Below are 21,045 nucleotides of genomic sequence, written 5' to 3'. Positions count from 1 at the left end.
ATATTAAAAATAATTTACCTGTGATCACTGAAAACAGAGTTTTCCAGAACAATTTTTTCCAGCAGTTCTATCAGCTCATTGGGGAGGTCAGCGGTCATAAATGCCTTAACAGTCACAGAAATATCTTCAGGATCTTGGGTTTCTGACAGAGCAGTCTGGACCACCTACAGAAATATGAGGATGATAGAAAAAATGTGGCCAACAATATTGAAATATACCATTAGATAAAAAAACCAAAAATTATATTAACAGCATGTCACAAGTATAAAACACAAGTGTAATTTACAGTTTCAGAATTTGATGTTTTAACAAGTAATTCTCTAGTTAGTCGTTTTTTATGAGAAGAAAAATAAAATCTTCAGTGATCTAAAAAGTATGTTTTTACCTCCTCACAACAAAAATTTATTCACTATTTATAGATGCTAACCTGATCGATGAGTTGTCTTCTATATTCATTCTCTTCTTTTAACACAATAGCCCAAAGATCTGGATCCCTTCTTCTAACTAAGTAACGAGACTCGCTCTTGAATAAAGAGTTTTCATTGCAAACCTACAACAGAAAGAATAGAAAATTTAGACAATGACATATTAGAAAATCAAGAACAAAATGTCACAAGTAAAAAAAAAAAAGAAACTAAATAAACCCTTACTTAACCCAAGTAAACATTTTAATTTCCTGTATGTCAACATTTCCAAAAATGGACATGTGTTTTTATGTATTAGTGTAAATAAACATTAAGATCAAGTAATTCAACAAGATATTTAAAAAGTATAAATAATACTTGCATTCATTGTAACTGTGGCCTTTATTTATTTATTTTTTTAGCTATGATGTAAAATAGGCTTTATCATATTATTTTATTTTATTTTTTGAACGAAGTGAAATTACAAACTTTAAATAAAATGTTAACTCACGTTAATCAATTCCTGATCACATAATCCTCTCTCATAAGCCACACAAGCTAAGTGCGGATCTCGTTTCTCACAGTACTTGCCAACAATCCTACTATCATAGTACTGGTTTTCTCTGAAACAATAAATTAGAAACAAATAATATTGTCTCTTCAAGCAAGACATTTTAATATTTGCTTGGGAGAAGGGCATGGAGTTTTGTAATCTTAACTTTTCTTATAGCACAAATGGAAGAAGAAAAAGATTTCAGTTTAGAAATCAGATCATCAGTAGCTAACCCATTTCTCTGTCATTAGTAAGGATAAAAGAAAATCGAATAGTAGAATAGACAAATATTAGGACAAGACAAGAAACTAAAACAGAATGTGACCACTGACTGGTTTATGCATATCTAACCAGGAATGATCTTTCATCCACTAAGTTGTTTAATTATCATGAAAATTCAGTAAAATTAGTTATGCATAACATATGAGGAAGAATGCATCCAACTAAGACAAAAGGCTTCAACTAATGGAGCTAAAGCAGCAATAAGCTGACTTCAGTTTATGTGAATACACAGAAGAATATGTAACAAAATGGTGTATCATCTCATAGAACTACCAAAAGCCAGGAGAGAGTTTCTATTTATCTGGTTACTCAACTTGCTAAAAATAGACAGCACTTCCGATAACAGGAGAATTAACAGTGATACCAGCTGTATCTCCTGTAACAGAATTGATGGTTTAAGGTGTAATTTTTCACATGAAGTGCAACCAGGTCTTATTACCGTTTCAAAAGTAAAACCCAAATAGAATATTTAGAATAAAAAGCCTTAATCTAGTCTCATACTTCAACCATGCATGGTTACTGTGTAAAGCTAAACTAAATTATTCACTGCACAGCAGATCCTTACTCATCTCTAGGTATTGATTATACTAATACTTAACACTTTCCCCTTGTGCATAGAAAAATACTTTAAGGCAATATCATGCAATGATTTACAATGATACAGTTCCTACTTTTAAACAGATATAAATTTTAGGAAGTTAATTTATCTTACAACAATATGCACACAAACTGGTATACAAAAAGGAAAGTACATGAGTTACTATGAAGAGGAATAATTTACGTATTTGCTTAGAACATTTATTTTCATTTAAATGATAATGTACCCAGAATTAAAGGGTGAGAAGACAAAATGTAATTAGAAAAAGTAGGAATAAACAGCAATAGATATGAGCCAAATGTAAACTGTACTAATGCTTAGGGGAAGAATAACAGCAGCGCATCAATTATTTGAATAATAGTAGTAAATAATGATAAAAATATGAAAAGTTAAGTTCTTCAAGTATCATATGTACTCAAAGAATACACATTAATATTGGGTCATCCCATGAATAATGCTTTATTTTATACTTTTATTTTTCAAAATTAAGATAAAGTTCTTTTTTAATCTAAAATATACACTCCTTCATTTTCTACAATGCTCTTCCATCTATCTGGTAGACGTGCAAGAGACCTCTTCCAAAATTCACTTGTCTGTGATGAAAAATACTCCTCCAGTTCTTATCTCGTCTACTGAGTTCATATTTTTCTTTCCAAATGATTTTGAAGACTGCGGAATAAATGATAATCAGATGGGGCAATGTCCGGCAAATATGGTGGGTGGGCATCATTTCCCGTTCAAAATGCTCCAGCCTTTGGAATATCATCCTTGTTGTATGTAGCCAAGCATTATCCTGATGGAAGAACACCTTTTGTCTTGAAACCAAAGATAGTCATTTTCCTTCTAGCACTGACTTGAATGACTGGTTGAATAACCAAATCCAAGCTTCTCTGCTAGTTCTTGAACAGTTACGATGGTATTGTGTTCCACCACGGTTTACAGGACATCCTTGTTGAGCTCTACAGATCTTCCAGGATGAGGTTAGTCTTCTAGGCTGTCGTTTTCAGCCCGGAATTTCTGGAGCCATCATTGACACTGGCTTATGCTTATTGTCCGATCCCCATAGACTGTATTAATATTCCTTGCACTTTCCATTGCACTGTTGTCTTTATTGAACTCATAAAGCAAAATATGCTGAATATGCTCCTTTATCACTTCTAGTGATAGCTTTGAAAAAAATAACTTAAAATTGAACAGCACTCTTCAATACTTGCACTAAAATTAAGTAAAAGGCAAAACTACTACCTGCTTTTATAGCAAGTTGATGCAGATAGTTTATCCCATCCCCCTCCGACTTTTAGTTCATGCAACTGAAAAAAAACTGCATTATTCATGGGATGACCCAATAGTTTAGAACATGAACCAATTAGAGCAGTTAACTACTATGTAAAAATGAAAGTGATGAAAAACACTACATAGTAGCAACAATAGTGACTGATTATTTAGTATAATCATCGTAAATTTACACATCAAATTTGAAGCCAGCTATAAAACTCTTAAATGATCGTTCAATTTACAAGGAACAAGATTTGTATCTGCCCTATTGACACACCCTACTATCTTAAAAAGAGGACAAACATGTTGGACAATGTAGTTGTATACAAATTCTGTCTGAATGAAAGACAGGGTGATCATGACTAGAATGCTTTAGATAGTATGTTGGCCCTGAAGCTAAGCAACCATATATTAAATACTTTATTTTTCTCATTTATTTTACTTTTTGACAGATGTCACAGAAAAAATAAAAGTTTTTCTTACCTCAGAAATCTTTCAGGATTATTATTACTGTCAATGTAAATTTTGGCTAAGGCATTGTGGGTGGCTGATTCAGTCACACCCTCATGAACTCTCATTTCTAACCAAGGAAGGAGGAGTTTCAATCTGCAAAAGTAAATAACAGAACACTTAGAAAATCAGAAGCCAGATTCACAATTTCTTCTCATTTCATTACTGTCCATCATTAGTCAGTGGCTATGATGGGGTATTCACATTTTAGGTGAAAGTCAATTATATTGGCTCCAGCACTTATTTTATCAACCTTGAAGAATGAAAGATAAAGAGGATCAGAACATGCTTTGAATGTAACCAAACACCACAGAGTATTTTGACACTATTGGTTCTGCTATCGATTCACCATATATTTGTTCATTAGTTCTGTGCTAAAATGGGTTAGATGAATACTTATTCGACCACTGTTTTAGAATCAGATGCCCTTCTTGTCACTCACCCATATCTATTTTTCAACTATGAGATTTTTTATTCCATTTATCTATAAATGCACAGTGGTTGATATATTAAGGGAAGTCAACAATGACATCACTAGTTTTTTTGTCCACTATTTCATGTGAGGATGTGGAATGTAAATATTGATTTCAAATTTTGGCACAAGGCCAGCAATTTTGGGGGCATGGATAAGTCAATCATATTGGCCCAATCTTCAACTGGTACTTATTTTATTGACTCTGAAAGGATGATAGGCAAAGTTGACCTTGGCAGAATTTGAACTCAGCAGAATGTAAATACTGACACATATACACACAAGCTGCCATACAGATTCTGTCTTCCAATTTCACTCACAAGGACTTGGTTGGCCTGAGGGAATAGCATAAGATAATTTGCTCAAAATGCCATTGAGACCATGTGAGAACAAGGCCAACTCCATATCTACACAGCCACATGCATGTGTATGTATGTATAATTTAAGTTTGGCTTTCAAGGACACATTGCAAAGTATATACAGATTATTTTGTGAGAATGGTGAAGTATACTGAAGTGTGATGCTTTTATATGTACAATTTTAAAATATCAAAAACACACTGATCTTGAATTTGAAGAGAGAGACAGTATTATCTTCCCAATAGAGTAGGACAGATTAGTCAAATTTCATAAAAATTCACACCTTTATAAGAGAGAAAAAGTTGCTTGAAATACATGGCAAGAAAAGAGAAAGTGAAAAGCAAACAGTAACAAGACAAAGGGAGAAAGAAAGGAGATAAATGAGCTTGCAAGAAAGTATTAGTTGTAGATATAACAGGAGATAACATACCTATTTCTTTTCTCTACCTCTTCAACCAGCTCGTCTGTGGAAAATTGTCCTTTCACAACCATAATAAGTTGCTTAATAACATCTTCAGAGCAATCAACATCAAGTAGGCCTCCCACGACAACAGGGAGTCGGCCAGGGTTTACCTACACAGTAAAAAAAGAAAAAAAAATCATTGTTCAATAATCAATGTTTAATTGAGGGATTTCAGAAGAAATAGTACAACATTCAAACACTAATTTGATGCTTTATCACACAAATATTAAATTATCTTTGTTAAAATAATTTAGTCCATTAGTTAAGTAGAATCTTTATACAGTTAACTAGGTTGTGCAATGGGATGGAGAAATTGTAATGCTTATGCCTTTTCCCAAAATATTAGCAACATAGGTAACAAATATAAAATCAAGAAATAGATTCAGCTTGTAGACAAATTATTGAAGCACCTCTTTTTTGCAACAATTACACACACACACAAACTAAAACTGTACAGCATTATATGCTGCATAAAATTACTGAGCTTGCTTTTATCACTTAAAAACAGGTGTATCTTCCCATTTTACCATGTGTGCCTGGGTCAGATGAAATTTGTCAAGGCAGATCTGTGGTTGGATGCCCTTTCTGTCAGTCAGCAACCCTTCTTACCCATTTTCAAACAAGGTAATACCATCCCATGGCCAGATATGTTTTCACAGCAAATTGGAAATGAATAATACCACTTGTAAAACAGTGACACTCATTTACAACTATCATGAGATGTCAAGACAAGAACTTGCACACAATTAGCTCTTTCAGTTTCTATCAACCAAGGCCACCCATAAGGCTTTGGTTGGTCTGGGACTATGGTAAAAGGCACAGCCCAAAAATCACATAACCAGGTTTATGCCTATTGGTTAAAAAAAAAACCCCAAAAAACAGAAGACTTCCGACTATAAAGATACCCATATGCAAATATCCAAATTTGAAGAAACAAAATCATTCCAGTCATTCTTATAAGGAAAAATTGATGCAAAAGCAGGTCTTTAAAAAAATAAAGAAAAAAAATGTATTTGTAATTTAAAACTGAACAGCAAACTTACTTTTTGCACATATATTTCAATGTATTTCTGGAGGTTGTTTCTGTATAGATAAAGGACTAAGTCATGTACAAAGTCAAACCTATCACAGACAATAATCAATGGTAGTTGATCAGTAAGTTTGGCTTCCTGTAATACAAAGAGGAATACATTTAGTAAGTAGTTTTCATTGATAGTTTAGCAGAAACAATTAATGTGCCAAATAGAGACATCTTTAACCATTTAGATCAGGAGTTGGCGAATTGGGGTAAAAATGAAATTCTTGGGGGTAATGAGGACTCGTTACACATCAATAAAATTATATAAAAAACATGTTCCTTGTTACAACAGAAATTTTCCTTCCGGCAACACTGCATCTGTCCAATGTAATGGAAATATTTTGGAGACATCATGCCATTTTGAACTACAAACAACTTGGTCACTAAGGCATTGTCAACATCATTTCTCCAAAACTTGAAGTGAAAAAGTTTCTAAAAAAATCCCCGTGTTTCATAATGAAGATATTAATTTATTTTATTGCATTTGTTTCATACTTTTTATATTTTTAATTGTATTTATTCTCCATAAACAGATTTAATAAACCTTTTAAATTCGAAGAATCTATGATTTTCCTCCTTCCAAATCAAGTGAATAACATTGGTGTAAATAAATATATTTTGGGGTAATTGCTTACAAAGTTTCCTGACCTCCGCTTTAGATAATAACTCGCCTGAGACTACCCCTAGTTCTATGATACAAAATTATCCATTTTTAAGTGTTCATATTGAAATTGAAACTTTGTAAGAATCTATTGTTACTCTCCAAACATCAGATTAATAATACTTTCTACTATAGGCACAAGGCCTGAAATTTTTGAGGAGTAGGTCAGTTGATTACATTGACCCCAGTGTTCAACTGGTACTTATTTTATTGATCTTAAAAGGATGAAAGGTAAAGTTGACCTCAACAGAATATGAATTCAGAGCATGAAGATGGATAAAATGTTGCTAAGCATTTTTATCCAGCATGTTAATGGTTCTGCCAGCTCACCACTATAAACACCAGATTAATAACAGAAAATGCTATTAGGGAGTAGTACACCAGCATGATCACAGTCCTATGGCTAAAACCAACAAAAGAATTTATTTATGTAACTTCATCTCAAAAAACATGAGAATATTACATACCTTTAGGAAATTTTTAACTCTCTCTGGATCATAACAGTTGCTTTCTCGGCAAATTCTTTCAACTTCTTTGATCTGACCAGTCTTGCAAGCTGCTTGGATATACTTGAAATGGACATCAGGATCTTGGCTAAAATTGACAATTGATCCCAAGAAATAAAAGAGACCTGCAAGAAGAAGAAAAAAAAAAAGTAACAATTTTTATTATTATAATAATTACAGTTAATATACAATGAAGATCACCTCTTACACATTTTAAATAAATTAACAAAAATATGTGAAATATAAAACTAAGAGTTCTCTAATACTGGTAAAGAAAAACTTGTACAGTATTAGAATGCAATAACTTCAGTACTTTAAAGAATTTATAAGTAATAAATACAAGTACAACTTTAAATCCTGAAATTTAATTTTAAGTAAATAAAAATCCATTTCTATACAGCTTACAAAAGTTAATAATGAAACTAATTTGTACAACTTATCTTCCAACCAATCTAGCCTACTAAAATGTTGGAACATCTTTTAAATATTTAGAAGATAAGCATTATATATAACTAACTAGAGATCTATTACAAATATTTTCTTCTTTTACAAAATAGTCAAAAACAATTGGCTATTCGCTTTAAATAAACATTTGAAAAATCTGAGTAAAAGACAGAATATTCTTTTATCAACAAAAAAATTTAAAAGGATTGAAATACATAGATTTATACAATAAGAACCCATAAATAAAATATAACAAAATCTTTTGATATGTATTTTTTTTTAAATTACATTTTCCTGAATGTTTATTACTTCACCTCAGTAAAGAGTGAAAACTGTTATGTTAAGTGAATAAAATGATTCAATTTAACAGTATTCTTTACCTTCATAACTCTTGAAAGACTCAAAAATGTCAGTGAGTGCATTGGTGCTCAACTGTTCATGATATTTTGATGCAATCTGTACACAGACTTGCAAGTTCTGGCGTATATTGGCCTGAAGCATAGCTTTCAGACATTCAAGAGAATCCTCAACAGAGAGAGAACCAAAATATGTCACCAACCACTACAAAAAAGAGAACACAGCATTAATATTTTCAAACTTAAAAGTAATTTTACAAATTATTTAATAGATTTATTTTTGAAAGTCAACCAATTTCATATAAAATCTAACTGGCAAACAATAAGAAACTGAAAATGATTGTAGAAAAACAAATAAATGTTTTTTAATTTAAACATGTTGCAGAATGAAATGAATAACTATAATAATAAAAAAAAAACTATAATGTACTAAAAATTAAACAAGCACTTGTCATTTATATGCAACCTTTAATTACAATAAAATCTTTTGGTTTGGATGGATTTACCTCAGGACTGAGTAGATGGGTATGGACAACAGCTCTTTTAATATCATAAAGATCAGTATAATGCTCCAGAGCCTAAAAGAAATGAAGAAAATAAATACAATTATTTTTCTGTGTAAAATACAATTTTCTGTCTTCATTGTTAGAAGCTAAAAAATCTGTCTAGTCTTTCATACATTAGAAAATAATTTTCAAATAAGTTTGAACCTCCCACCCACTCACTCATTCATTCATTGTTTGCCATAAGAAATATTCAAAACACAAAAGAGTTGTCTCATTCAGAATATCTTCATGGTAGTTAGGTGTGGCTTGATAAACAGTAGTAGTCAGAAAAATGAAGATAGTTTCAATTTTTAGCTTGGAACAAGTCTGGCTATTTCAGTTACTACCATACCAAGTTTTGGATCAGGCTGACATTACAGAAACAGCATCTTCAACAATAAAGGCTTGTTTGAAAAGCACAAGAAATATTCAAAATGTGCAGGTCTATTTGATTGAAATATGTAGCTTTATAAATAGGACAACTCAAGTTGAATGGCATAGAAAAGAATGTGGAGAGGGGGACAGGAACCATGAAATAAACTAAAATAATTTAGCTTTAGTGCATGTCAATTGCTGATTTGACACAAGTAGTTAGTAAACACACTCCTGTCATTAACAATTTTAATAGGTTAGGAAAAAAAAATAAAGCGTGTAAATATGAACTAACCCTTTGTAGAAGACCGGCTTTTTCACACAGCTGTGCAATGTGAGCACGATCATAATGTGTAAACATTTGGTTGCCAAGAATTGCATCAGCCACCTGAAATGGAAAAGAAGTACTGATCAAGTTTTTTTTTTCATCTTTATAAAAAAAAAAAAAATTTTTTTACTCAGCATTCGCAGCATACAGTATGCAGCAGATAACATTTTTTTCAAGTAAGAGAAATACTGCTTGATATTAAGGAATACTGTCAAGATAAACTTTTTAACATTTACTTCCTGTATGGGAAAGTAAATGCAAAGCAACATATGTTGTTACAGGAATAATTTTATATTTTCAATTTATTTAGCTGGTCAAATACACTAGATAATTGACTTTAGCTATCATACAAAACTATAAGTTAATGAGTAAATACAGAATCCACAATGAAAACCGACCTGTGGGGCTGACATCAAGTTCATTTCAAGGAGGCGAGTTTGGAGTGGTCCTTCAGAAGGACGGTTGTTTTTGAGTGCATCCAATAGGAATGATGTGCATTGCTGAATCAAATTGAATTCCATGAAAACATCAACAATCTGTAAGAAAATAAGGAACCAGTATTAACAATCTACAAGAAAATAAGGAACCAGTATAAATGTGAACATATAAAGATTAAAAAAAAAAAAAAAAAGCAAATTACTATGAAATTTACCTGATTAAGATCAGCAAGAGGCTCATCATCTTGAACCAACATCTGTGAAAACTGAAGTCCTTGTTCAGGGTTCATGCGCATTATGTTCCGCAATAAAAAGATATAGTCTGGTGTGTAACCCACTTTTTTGGCATAAAGGACTATCTTTTGGAATTGTCCTGTTTCAGCAAAACATTGGATCACCTAAAAGAGAAAATTAAACTCTTACAGCAAATAGTCATTTAATACTTAGATCTTTCATAGATGAAACTTATGAAATAATTAATGTAATCATTACACTTTCAAGTAACAGTTAAGGTTGTTTTATTCCTACCCATTTCAATCCTTATATTTGAAAATGAATTCAACAGCATTTCACTAGTGAGGAGTAGTTGATGTTTAGCCCCACACCATCCCAAAACAAAGTCATATAAATCAAAATCATTCCAGCATTGACAATCCAGACTTTCTCAGCCATGGCATACCTTGGACATTACCATTGAATATCTCCTCCTTTAAGATGACAGGGTGAAATTTGAAGGAGATTAGGCTATTTCTATGACTATATATAAGCTATCTTGTTCACTCTCAGTGCTCAAGTGAAATAAATGCAGAATATTTACCTTGTTCGGAACATTTGCCCTGAGGTACACAGATAAAGCTAGGGTTGGGTCAGCAGCTTTAACCAAATCACCAAGTTCTTCACTGCACTCAAGCTGAAATTATATGCATATACATTAAAAATTTAATATTCTGAACTATTGCAAAGATGAAATTTTGCAGATATTTAGAAGATTACATTCAAAGTAAAATAGTTCCAACAGTTCTTTAGAGTTGGTTGAATTACTAATATATGTACATAGATTATCAAATTTAGCCTCTACCTTGTCTTCTTTCAGCCATTTTTCCAAAAGTTGTTTACGTCCTTGTTGAAGTACGGGTCGACAAAGTTCTAAAGATTCATATTTGTTCAATTGACCTTTATCCAGAAGGATACCAAAATACTGCAGAAGAGGTGATGTTTGCCCAGGTTGAGCAGGAACCTGTTGGAAACGTTGAATTGTTTGTGGTGTTCTGAGGATACCCTGTAAAAGAAATAAAATCAAAATTATTTATAAAATAAACGTATAACCAATACACCTACTCCATTTAAAAAATGCTGTCCCTTAAATTCATGAGAAAGAACAACTCTTTTTAGAGAAAAATTTTTTTTTAAATGCAACAGTTTTACTTTTTCAATTATAAAGGGGACTATCTATAGAAAGGTACATTTCTTCAATCTCAAGTGTAAGTTTACAAACATAGGCATTCTGAGTAGCTTTTCTTTTTAATAATAATAATGATTAAACTTCACAAATTTAACTTTTGCTAACATGTCCTTACTCTAGCTATTATTAAACTTTCACAGCATCCACCTCCTTTGCTAATTAGGCCACCTAGGTAAAAGGTACTTGTACTGCTTCTAGCAAATGCAAGCATTTGAAAGAATATATTTCATGAGCGTTTTTACTGTTTAAAACACCTGTACATCTACCACATACACAATGCTTTTCTGCCACCACTGCTCAGAACTGTGAGCAAGTGTCTTTTGTTGTAACCCTGGGCTAACCAAAGCTTTGTGAGTGGATTTAATAAATGAAAACTCAAAGAAGCCCATCATGTGTGTGTGTGTGTGTGTGTGTGTGTTCTCTTGTCTTGACAAAATATGATTATATATAAGCATCACTCTCATACAAGTGATGTTCATTTCAAGTCTTCCAAGAAAAACTAGTCTAGTTATGGGGAAATAATACTCTGCTTGGAAACAAGCAAGGGTTGACAAGAGGAAGGGCATGCAGCTGTAGAATGTCTGCCTCAGAAAATTTCATTTGACCCATGCAAATATGGGAAAGTAGATGTTAAACAACGACAATGAAGAACTACATTGAAATACGTTTCTGTATATTTCTAATGTAACAAGTATTTTCTGAGTCCTATAAATACAGATTAAAACAATGAGAAACTTACTTTTGGTGCTCCAGCAGCAGCCTTAGCTGCTTCTGCATACTGTCCATTCTGGAAGAGGTTATTGAACTTGCGAACAAAGAGATCTTCTGCACCTGGCAAGTTGCAACGAGATGCTAAGCGCAAAGCAAGATCAGGATTTTGTAAAGTTGTTGTGATGTACTGAACAACATTATCTTCTTCAATGCTCACAGATAAAACCTAGAAAATAGAATATTTTCCAAGTGACAAAGAAAAAAACAAAAATAAACAAAATAACCCAAATAAAACAAACACACACAGCTTAAAATGCAATTAACAACTGTTAATTACTTAATAGTTTAGAAATTATTGAATAAGAATAATCATATGTCAAGCATTTTGCCCAGACAATTTTTTCATTCAGAAAGTAGTATACTGATCCAACAAATCAGTAATGCAGTAAGAAATAAATCTTCCAAGGTCTGCAATGATGGTGTATCTAATATACACAAATGGCTATGAAATGTAAGAACTAGTTAAGATGTGCCCATATCAAAAGCCAACTCAACAAAAATAATAGTAGCAAAAACACTAGGATCAGTTCTGTGAACACAGCTCTAAATGAGCAAGATATAGGAGAATGAAATTTGCACCCACTACACTCTCGGAGTGGTTGGTGTTAGGAAGGGCATCCAGCTGTAGAAACTCTGTCAAATCAGATTGGAGCCTGTTGTAGCCATCTGGTTTCACAAGTCCTCAGTCAAATTGTCCAACGCATGCTTGCATGGAAAGCAGCCGTTAAACGACGACGACGATGATGATGATGAGAGATGACATCAAAATAAGAATTATTGAAAAGATAAATTAGTCAATTAAAAAAATTACTAGTTGAAACACACAGCAATTATTAAATATTCTGAGCGAGAGTCATTAAATCACAACCAAATTTGGGCATCACCTCCAAGGGTTTTATCAAGTATATAAATGCTAGTATCATCATCAGTACTTTGGTAGTTTACTGTTACCAAAAGAACGAAAGGGAAAGTTGTCTTGTGTGAGATTTGAACTCTGAACTTAAAGGATTTTATCTTCGACCATGATTATTATGAGAAAATTGTATAAATCTACATTTATTTATTGCAAGCTAATCTGGATAAAAAAGAAAACCCCAAAGCTATACAATCAACATATGTCATTGTATAATTTTCTGTATGTTACTATGCAAAAAGTATTTACTTCAGACGTAAAAGAAAATGTAGGCAACTGAATGAGAGAGAGAGAGAGACAAAGAAAGAGAGAATGAAGAGAGTTGTTTATTGCAAACTAATCTGGATAAAAAAACCTTAAACATAAAAGAAAATGTGAGAAACAAAATGAGAGACACACACACACACGGAATAAGAAAGTCTTAGGAAAGCTGAAGTTTATGTGGTCAAGTACTCTCATTTACAAGGAGTAGTGGGTTGTCCTACTCTAAATCAATTTTTTCTCAACATGACTAAGCATGTTTACTTAGACACTAAATTATCAAATACGATGTGTGGTGAAAGCTGTGAAAAATACAAGTAATTTTGCAAATATAGTGGGTAAAAAAAAAACAAGCCTACCTGTCCCTTTCTGTTTACACCAATGATTCCATTAGTGGGCTCATGTGGAGCAGTTACAAAAATGGTATCACCACTGATCCTGTTCATGTAAATACATGTTGCAGTTTCTATGTCATAGAGATGTATGTAGCCATATTTGGTGATTAGAAATATCACATTATGTTTATTGCTTGTCTAAAACAGATAAAAATTTACATTAGTAATTGACATTGCACCATCTTTCTTGGTTTTTGTTTTTAAATTTTTGTTATACAATCTACTTAGAAACAAGGGGGCAGTCACAATTAAATTAAAACAAGTTTTTTTTTTTCTTTTTAGGTTCCAGTCACTGAATCCTCACCAACCTTCGAATATTTTAGTCGATCATGTCTGTACTACAGCATGTTATTAGGTAATTATTTTATTAGTCACATAAGAGAAAATAAAAGGAGTTGATAGGTTTCAAAGGGATGTAATTAAGATCAAGACCAAAGCTTCAAGTATTTTTGATCAATGCAATAATTCCAATAAAATTTCCTTTTGTGAAACTTGCTGCACACACACAATCAAACCAGAACCAGATTGCTGAGAAGTGAACTTCTCAACCACACAGCCATGCATGAACATCTGTCCACTGTTCAACTGGAAGGTAATTTCATTTTTGAAAACAGAATCAACATTTAGATGACAGAAAAAAAAAAAAAAAAGTGAATCTCCAGGATTCAGAAATTCAGTATTTAATTTCAAATAGTAATAATTTTCATTCACTTGAACATTTTACCTCTTTCAATTGAATGCTGCTACTTCTAGTCTTCACTCCAATATGCAAATAATATTCATTAGTCTTTATTGAAAACATGATTTAATGGAGACCTGATGAGGTGGTCTCAACAGTAAGATAGACACATACCAAGGATACACAACTCCAACACAACACCTTTACTTATCACACAGCTGAAGCCTTCACCACAACCATTCTTAAGTCAAATAGCTGAACTGAAAATTAAATCCCCAAAGCAAGGCACTTTTTTTTTTAGGACTTCTCACCCAACAAACTTCACCCGATTCTTACTATTCAGAATTGCAACACAGTAAAACCTTACACTGGTCAAGTTAAGCATTAAAACCATATTAACCTTGGCTTTAAAAAAAAAAAAAAATTGTTACTTAAAATATTTCATTTTTGTATTTGGTCTGTGAGATTGATGTGAACTCGTGTTGAAACAAACTTTGCTGCATCTTTAGGGGGTCTTTATGCCAATAACAACACACTAGTTGAATTTCACTGCTTTACTATTAGTCAGTTGGTTAGTTAGTTATTTAACCAACTTATTGCTTGCTTAATCAGTTGGCTAATCAATCAAACAGCTGTTTGCTAAAGTCCTTTCGTTACTATTCACGACCTCATCAAGGACACCCTCTCTCCCCCAAGTCTCCACAAATCTCAAAAATAAGTAATAGATTAGCTGATTAAGTAACTAACCAACTGACTAATAATAAAGGAGTGAAACTTACACAGGGTGTTTATTTATTATTGTCATAATGATCCTACCAAGATACAGCATTTGTTATTTAAACAATTTTATCTTATTTAAATTATAAATACATTTATGCAAAGCTCTTGGCTTTTAGTTTCCAATAAAAATATTAGCCTACATGTTACAAATGATAAATGAAATATAGAAAGGAAGAAAGAAAAAAAAAAATCAGTTCACAATTTCCAAGATATCTTAACAGTATATAATAACAGCATTACCTGCATAGCAACAGGAAAGTCATTCTGGGCTTCAGGAGGAAAGAAAACGTCAACAGCTTTCTTTGTAAATGGTGAGTTCCCTTGAGGTGGCTGACCGACTTCAATGATATGTAGCTATATGAAATAGAACAAACAAGTACATCATTAATAAAATATGAACAATGAACACAATCAAGTACATGCCCTTTGGAATTATTTCTGATGAAGACTAGAAATCTGAATTGAGAGATATTAACTTATATTTGTAATGGCTGATCTATGTACAAGACTAATATTTAAAAAAATTCTTGTTATTTAATGAACAACAGGAAAAACTAGTCTTTAAATATAAATATAACTAAAAATTAGAAATCCTACAAATTTGACTTGTGTTCGAGATTTAGCTTTATGTGAACAAGTGGAACTTTCAGTACATTACATAGATATTTTAGAAAATAGTTATATTTAAAAGTGAGGTTATTTATTTTTCATTGAATTTCTGAGTCCATCTCATGCAAACAACTGAAGATGATGATACTGTCATTTGAGATACACTCAACATTTTTCTTCACTGTTTAAAGACAGTTATCTTAAGACAAGAAGTTTTCCAGAACAAGAGTCAGAAATTAACAATGTAAAATATAATTCAGTAAAATATGCAGAATTTCCATATGTAAACATAATTGCAATGTAATTCTCTAAAAGGAAAACCATTTTACCACAGCAATTGACTTTACCTGATTAACCAAATTAACACAAAGTATGAAATTAAGAATGTGCCAGGAGAGTATTTTTAAATACACTTTCTTAATGTTTAGTATTGAGAAATCATGTAATTCAATTTTGACATAAGAAATGTTTTTAAATGTAACCAAATATTTTTTTTTTTTTTTACCTTTCCTCCCTGTGCTCCTCTGACAGCAAAACAAAACAACGTAGAAAGAGCTTGGTTACCATCCATTTTAAATTGGGCAAATGCAGCTGCATGGCCTTCTATTGGCTGACTTACTTTCCTCTCCATTGAATAAAGTTGCATGGCTCCAACTACACGGTTTTGCTAGAAAATGAAAACAAAATTACAGATATTAGGAAAAATACTAAGTTACAAAAAAAAAAAAAAAAAAAAAAGCTAAGAATATTTATGAATATGCAAAGAAATTTAGGAAAGCATATTTAGAAAGTTGAGCTGATTTTGCAATATTTGCAATATTGAATTGCCAGCTTATAAGAGGGATGGGAGTGGAAAAGCACCCTAGCCTTCAGATTTGTTTATGAAAGCTTAATTGAAAGAAAAAAAATTCATACCACTTAATAACCAGGCTGCTAGAGTCTTACTAACATTAAGAGATAGGGAAGGGGATAGTTACAATAATATTTATTCCGTCTAGTAGTAGACAGTTTAAAATTATAAATGCCTTGATAGAGTTAATATTGATATCTTCACTAGGAGAATAAGCATTGGAAATTGCAATTTTTGGAAAATAGCAATCATTAGAAAATAATTTAAACTGTATTTTTAATATAGTTATAAAGCAAATGAAGCTTTATCTTTATAATTTTTGAATTTCCAATTGAATTAGCTTGATCATTTACAAAATTTGGTTGGTATAAATGTTAGACAACAGAAATCAAGATTAATAGGCATAATAAAGAAAACCTGACATACAAATCACAAATAGTTTGCCAATTCAGATAACGAAAAAAAAGTAAAATGTAGAGGTAGAGTGTAGAAAGAGACATATTTCTCTTTAAATTAAAAGCTTAAAGCTTGTTAGTCATGTGATATTTTATGACAAGCAACAGTACTTGTAGAAAACCAACTAATCCTTCAGCAAAACAAGCTTGTCAATAAACAAACTTGGTATAGAAAAAGAAATAAAAAGAGTATGTTCTGAGACCTAAGTGGTTGATAGACAGAAAGTGAAACAATATCACAGAAAAACTTACATACAAAAACTACATTGGTCATCTAATATGAATCTGACAAAATATGGAACACCTAATTTAAAGGACAAAGTAATTAGAAGATAAATTTAATACATTTCATTTATAAATGAAATAATTTGTCATGAGCAGAAGTTACTAAATATCAAGCGTAGGGTTTGATAAAAGAATCTATTTTGGATGTTTGTTAATGTATGCCCAAACAAAATAACAAGATTGTCTGCATATTTCACAATAGCAATAATTACACTTAATGTAACCCTCATTCATCAGAGTATATAAACTAACAAACATTTAACCGATTATTGCTTCAGACAAGATACCTGACTAATTTTGGAAAGAGTAAAGCTGAATGATTCAAACACCAGTACATAATTTAGTGGGATAAATGAATCACAAAAACTAATTCAAAATGAAATGAAATCATGATATTAACATATTAATAAAGTATAACAATAGAAATCTTTTCATAATTGTATGCATCCCTATATTCTATACCAATGAAGCTAAAATATGCTAGTTGTCAAATCTACAAGGTAATTATAATTATAAAAAAAAGAAGAAAAAAACCCTGGTAATGAATATTGTTAATGAGGAGTCTAAATTGTCTTAGTTGAAGAAATCGTAAGCTTGAAATCAAATTCAGAACAATTAATTTCTTAAGTTTTCAAAATGAATTATAAAGTCAAATGCATGTAACAATAAAAATATTAAATCTAGATTGGTAAAAACTAAGGTATACTATTTACTGCTTCTATTGTAAATAATCTTGAATTATAGCACTTAGCACTGCAAATTTCCAATATCCATTGTTCTATTCAATTAGAAGTGTAAGTACACAAAAAATAGTTTGCATAACTGAAAATTTGAATATTGGATAACAATATGATCAAAGTCATAGAAATAATTCAATATTGGAGGAATTTTATCCAATAATAATTGCTTTCTAGTGTTTGAAGTCATTTAGTGTCATTCTTTTAATGTTTGGTAAACTCTTGTGACAACTAAATAAAATCTATCATACTTATTTGTGTGATTCTTCAAAACTAACACATACTTTAAAAACCTAACAAAATCTCTTCAAAAAAGTGATAAAAATCTAATAGCGTAAGCTTTAAGATACAACAATCTGAAAGCTAGTGAAATGATTCCACTGAAATCATCTTCAACTGTTATTTACACCCCCACCATCCCAACACCTGCAAGACAACTATCAAGAAAGCAAAGAATGATGAAAGCCTTCATGCATCAGTTTGCAAGCTTTTGCTCTCTAAACTACTAACAATGCACAGGAATCCTCCTATGAAAACAGCTTAGAAGGTTGTAATGTTACGGTTGATATAATCACATTCACTGCTCATTTTGCCATCAACACCATTGTACAAATACATAATCCCTACAACTTTTTCATTTTATGCAATTTCACCAAATGCAAAAATATCCCTGATCATTCCAACTCAAATGGTTTTCAACTCCAGGATCCATTCCAATCAACAGAACACTAAAATATGTTCCATTCAGAATATCTAACTCTATTGCCCTCTAAAGGTTCAAAAGGTGATGTCGAGTCATAAATCTCTTTCATCACCTAAATTTCCTCTCCTTTTTTACTAATTCCTTTAACCATTTCCATAGAGATAGATCTACAGGAGATTTATTCTCATATGCCACACTGCAATGCTCTCTCTCCCTTCGAGAACTTTGGCAAAAACAATATTGTCCTCTACATTAGCAAAGCCTTTAATGTGTCTGGTATGAAAACCATCTTCACTTAACTACTAGCTTGTTGATTCTATCCATCTCACTCCTCAGACTAGAAGTTGCTGGTCAAACTGTTTCCATTAAAGGATGCTCTGACAATGTGTGTGTGAGAGAGAGAGAGAGCAACAGAGAATATCAATTCGAAATATGGTTTCTCACACCCTTCCCTTCTCTACATTAATGACTTTGCTGCCACTTCTAACAACACAGTCAATATCATTTACCATTTCATTTCTGTTAAACTTCAGACAAGCTCCATTACATACAACTGACACCAGACAAACTGCCTTCATGAACAAGAACTTGAAAACAGTCCCCTATGGGAAAATGATAACTCGGTCTATTTGCACAGTATCAAGATAATCACCACGAAAAAATCCTGTCTATATATAAAAAACATACTAAGCTTCTAAATTTGCTTCAAAGGCTAAGTTTCTAAAGCTTGATTTTTCAAGGCAATTGCTTCTAGACAGCCTTACTAAAACCACTTCTTAAAAAGTAGTCAGAAAATACTTGTCCTGGTCCCTCTACAATAGGCTCCTTTGGTGAATTTCATGCAAATATGGCATGCTATTATTGCACAAATACAAATGTTTAAGACCATGTCCAAAGCAGTCTTTTGGCTACTATACAAAGTTTTACTTAACACTTCAATTGTTGGCTTGCTGTTTCTTCACTGCTTCTACAGTTGAACTCAGGCCTACACCTGACATATTAGAACTACTTCACCCTTTCCCATTACCCCTACAATGTCTCACTCCCAAGATCAAGCACTAAACACTTTTAGACAATCTTTCCTGTACAGGACTAAATTTTCCCAAGAATTCTACAATTGCCCTTTTTTGATTATTAATCTTCAACTGCATCCATCCCTCATATATACTGTGAGAAATATGGATACCATTGAGTTTCACACAGGAAAAAATTTTCTGTGTCTACATTTACACACACAATTAAGTAAAGAAAAAATTAATAAATAAATAATTCAAGTGAATGAAATAAAAATGATACTTATAAAGAAAGACTCATTCTATTATTTTATAATTTGTTGGAAAATGAACAGATTACATTTTTCTTATATTTAAGTTTAAACTGTTTCCAATAAATACTTGAAATGTAGACACTGCCGACAGTTAAGTTTTTGCAAAGTGGAAAAAGTGGAAGATAATCAGAATTAAAAAATATGAAACAATACAATGTAATTATCAATGTCTCTTGCAACAGAAAAATAATCTAGATAATATATTTGAGAGTGTTAGGCAATTGCATTGCACTGCCAGCAAAGTATATCCCAAAATAAAACTGAAGCCTTTGTTAGAGTAATTTAATGGAAAAGTTAAGGAAACCCAATTTAGATCTTTTAACTCTTTTCCAATCTGATAAATATTCTTTATTTAGATTTTCACAAGTCATTTCAACTATAGAAACAAAGGGCAAGGCCAGGTATATATAATATAGTGGGCAGGGTGTATTTGTATACACACACACACACACACATACATACTCTGCCCATATTACTTGAAAAACAAAGACTGGCAACAAGAAGTGCATATGGTTATAGAAAACCTGCCTCAAGAAGTTTTATCCATCCCATGCCAACATTAAAAAAAAAATGGATGTAAAAGTGAGGCATATATTCACAACTAAATTATTACACTATAATGTATGTTAACATTGCTACAGTTGCAAACCATTTTTGTAGAATTAAATAGCAACAGTTCAGTAGCCATGGTCTGAAATGACCAATTTTACAGATAAGTTTCAATTGATTCTTGTAAAATGAGCAGGTTAAATTTTATTTCAAATGACTAGAATTTGAACAATGAAAGAAAAAACTTTCAATGTTTGGAAATAAGATATGCACAACATATGAAGGAGTAAAGGTGCAAGACATTTGAATAAACTAAATAATATTGAAAATACAACTATAAGTGAGAGAAAAAGAGGGTGATAATAAATATGGAATAAAATCAGACAGGTAAAATAAAGCTACTTGACTGAAAAAGAGGAACGAAAAACCCAGCTGTAAAATACCCATGTAAATTTTCTTAACCCGTTCGATAAAAAATCAAAGTATTGAATAGCAATAAACTAATGAAAGGAGAACTAACAAAGGATAAATTTTAAAATAGGATAGAACAACACATGTATGAATATATGTACAGTGATTGTCTCTCCCCTTTTGACTGCACTCCTTTAGTAATTTTTTTTTTTTTT

The 21,045-nt window shown here is 31.8% G+C and overlaps 1 protein-coding gene across 4 annotated transcripts in view; it reads right to left on the bottom strand.

Moving 5' to 3' along the window:
* Positions 1-21,045, bottom strand: part of LOC106873753 (clathrin heavy chain 1) — a 101,895-nt gene that overhangs the window by 18,415 nt on the left and 62,435 nt on the right. For all 4 annotated transcript variants that reach the window (XM_089354018.1, XM_089354017.1, XM_089354020.1 and 1 more), the window contains 18 exons: positions 16,019-16,180; positions 15,145-15,258; positions 13,410-13,583; positions 11,845-12,042; positions 10,722-10,922; positions 10,461-10,553; positions 9,859-10,041; positions 9,605-9,742; positions 9,174-9,266; positions 8,468-8,539; positions 7,986-8,166; positions 7,123-7,286; positions 5,960-6,085; positions 4,884-5,026; positions 3,596-3,718; positions 916-1,027; positions 428-550; positions 19-164 (listed from right to left, as the gene is read on the bottom strand). In XM_089354018.1, the coding sequence (XP_089210144.1) occupies positions 19-164; positions 428-550; positions 916-1,027; positions 3,596-3,718; positions 4,884-5,026; positions 5,960-6,085; positions 7,123-7,286; positions 7,986-8,166; positions 8,468-8,539; positions 9,174-9,266; positions 9,605-9,742; positions 9,859-10,041; positions 10,461-10,553; positions 10,722-10,922; positions 11,845-12,042; positions 13,410-13,583; positions 15,145-15,258; positions 16,019-16,180 (2,546 nt within the window). The remainder of the gene's footprint in view (positions 1-18; positions 165-427; positions 551-915; positions 1,028-3,595; positions 3,719-4,883; positions 5,027-5,959; positions 6,086-7,122; positions 7,287-7,985; positions 8,167-8,467; positions 8,540-9,173; positions 9,267-9,604; positions 9,743-9,858; positions 10,042-10,460; positions 10,554-10,721; positions 10,923-11,844; positions 12,043-13,409; positions 13,584-15,144; positions 15,259-16,018; positions 16,181-21,045) is intronic.

Source organism: Octopus bimaculoides, chromosome 6, assembly GCF_046866305.1.
Source record: "Octopus bimaculoides isolate indiv1 chromosome 6, ASM4686630v1, whole genome shotgun sequence".
Classification (NCBI taxonomy): domain Eukaryota; kingdom Metazoa; phylum Mollusca; class Cephalopoda; order Octopoda; family Octopodidae; genus Octopus; species Octopus bimaculoides.
The sequence above is the reverse complement of the archived record's forward strand: the minus strand, read 5'-3'. Positions and strand labels throughout refer to the sequence as shown.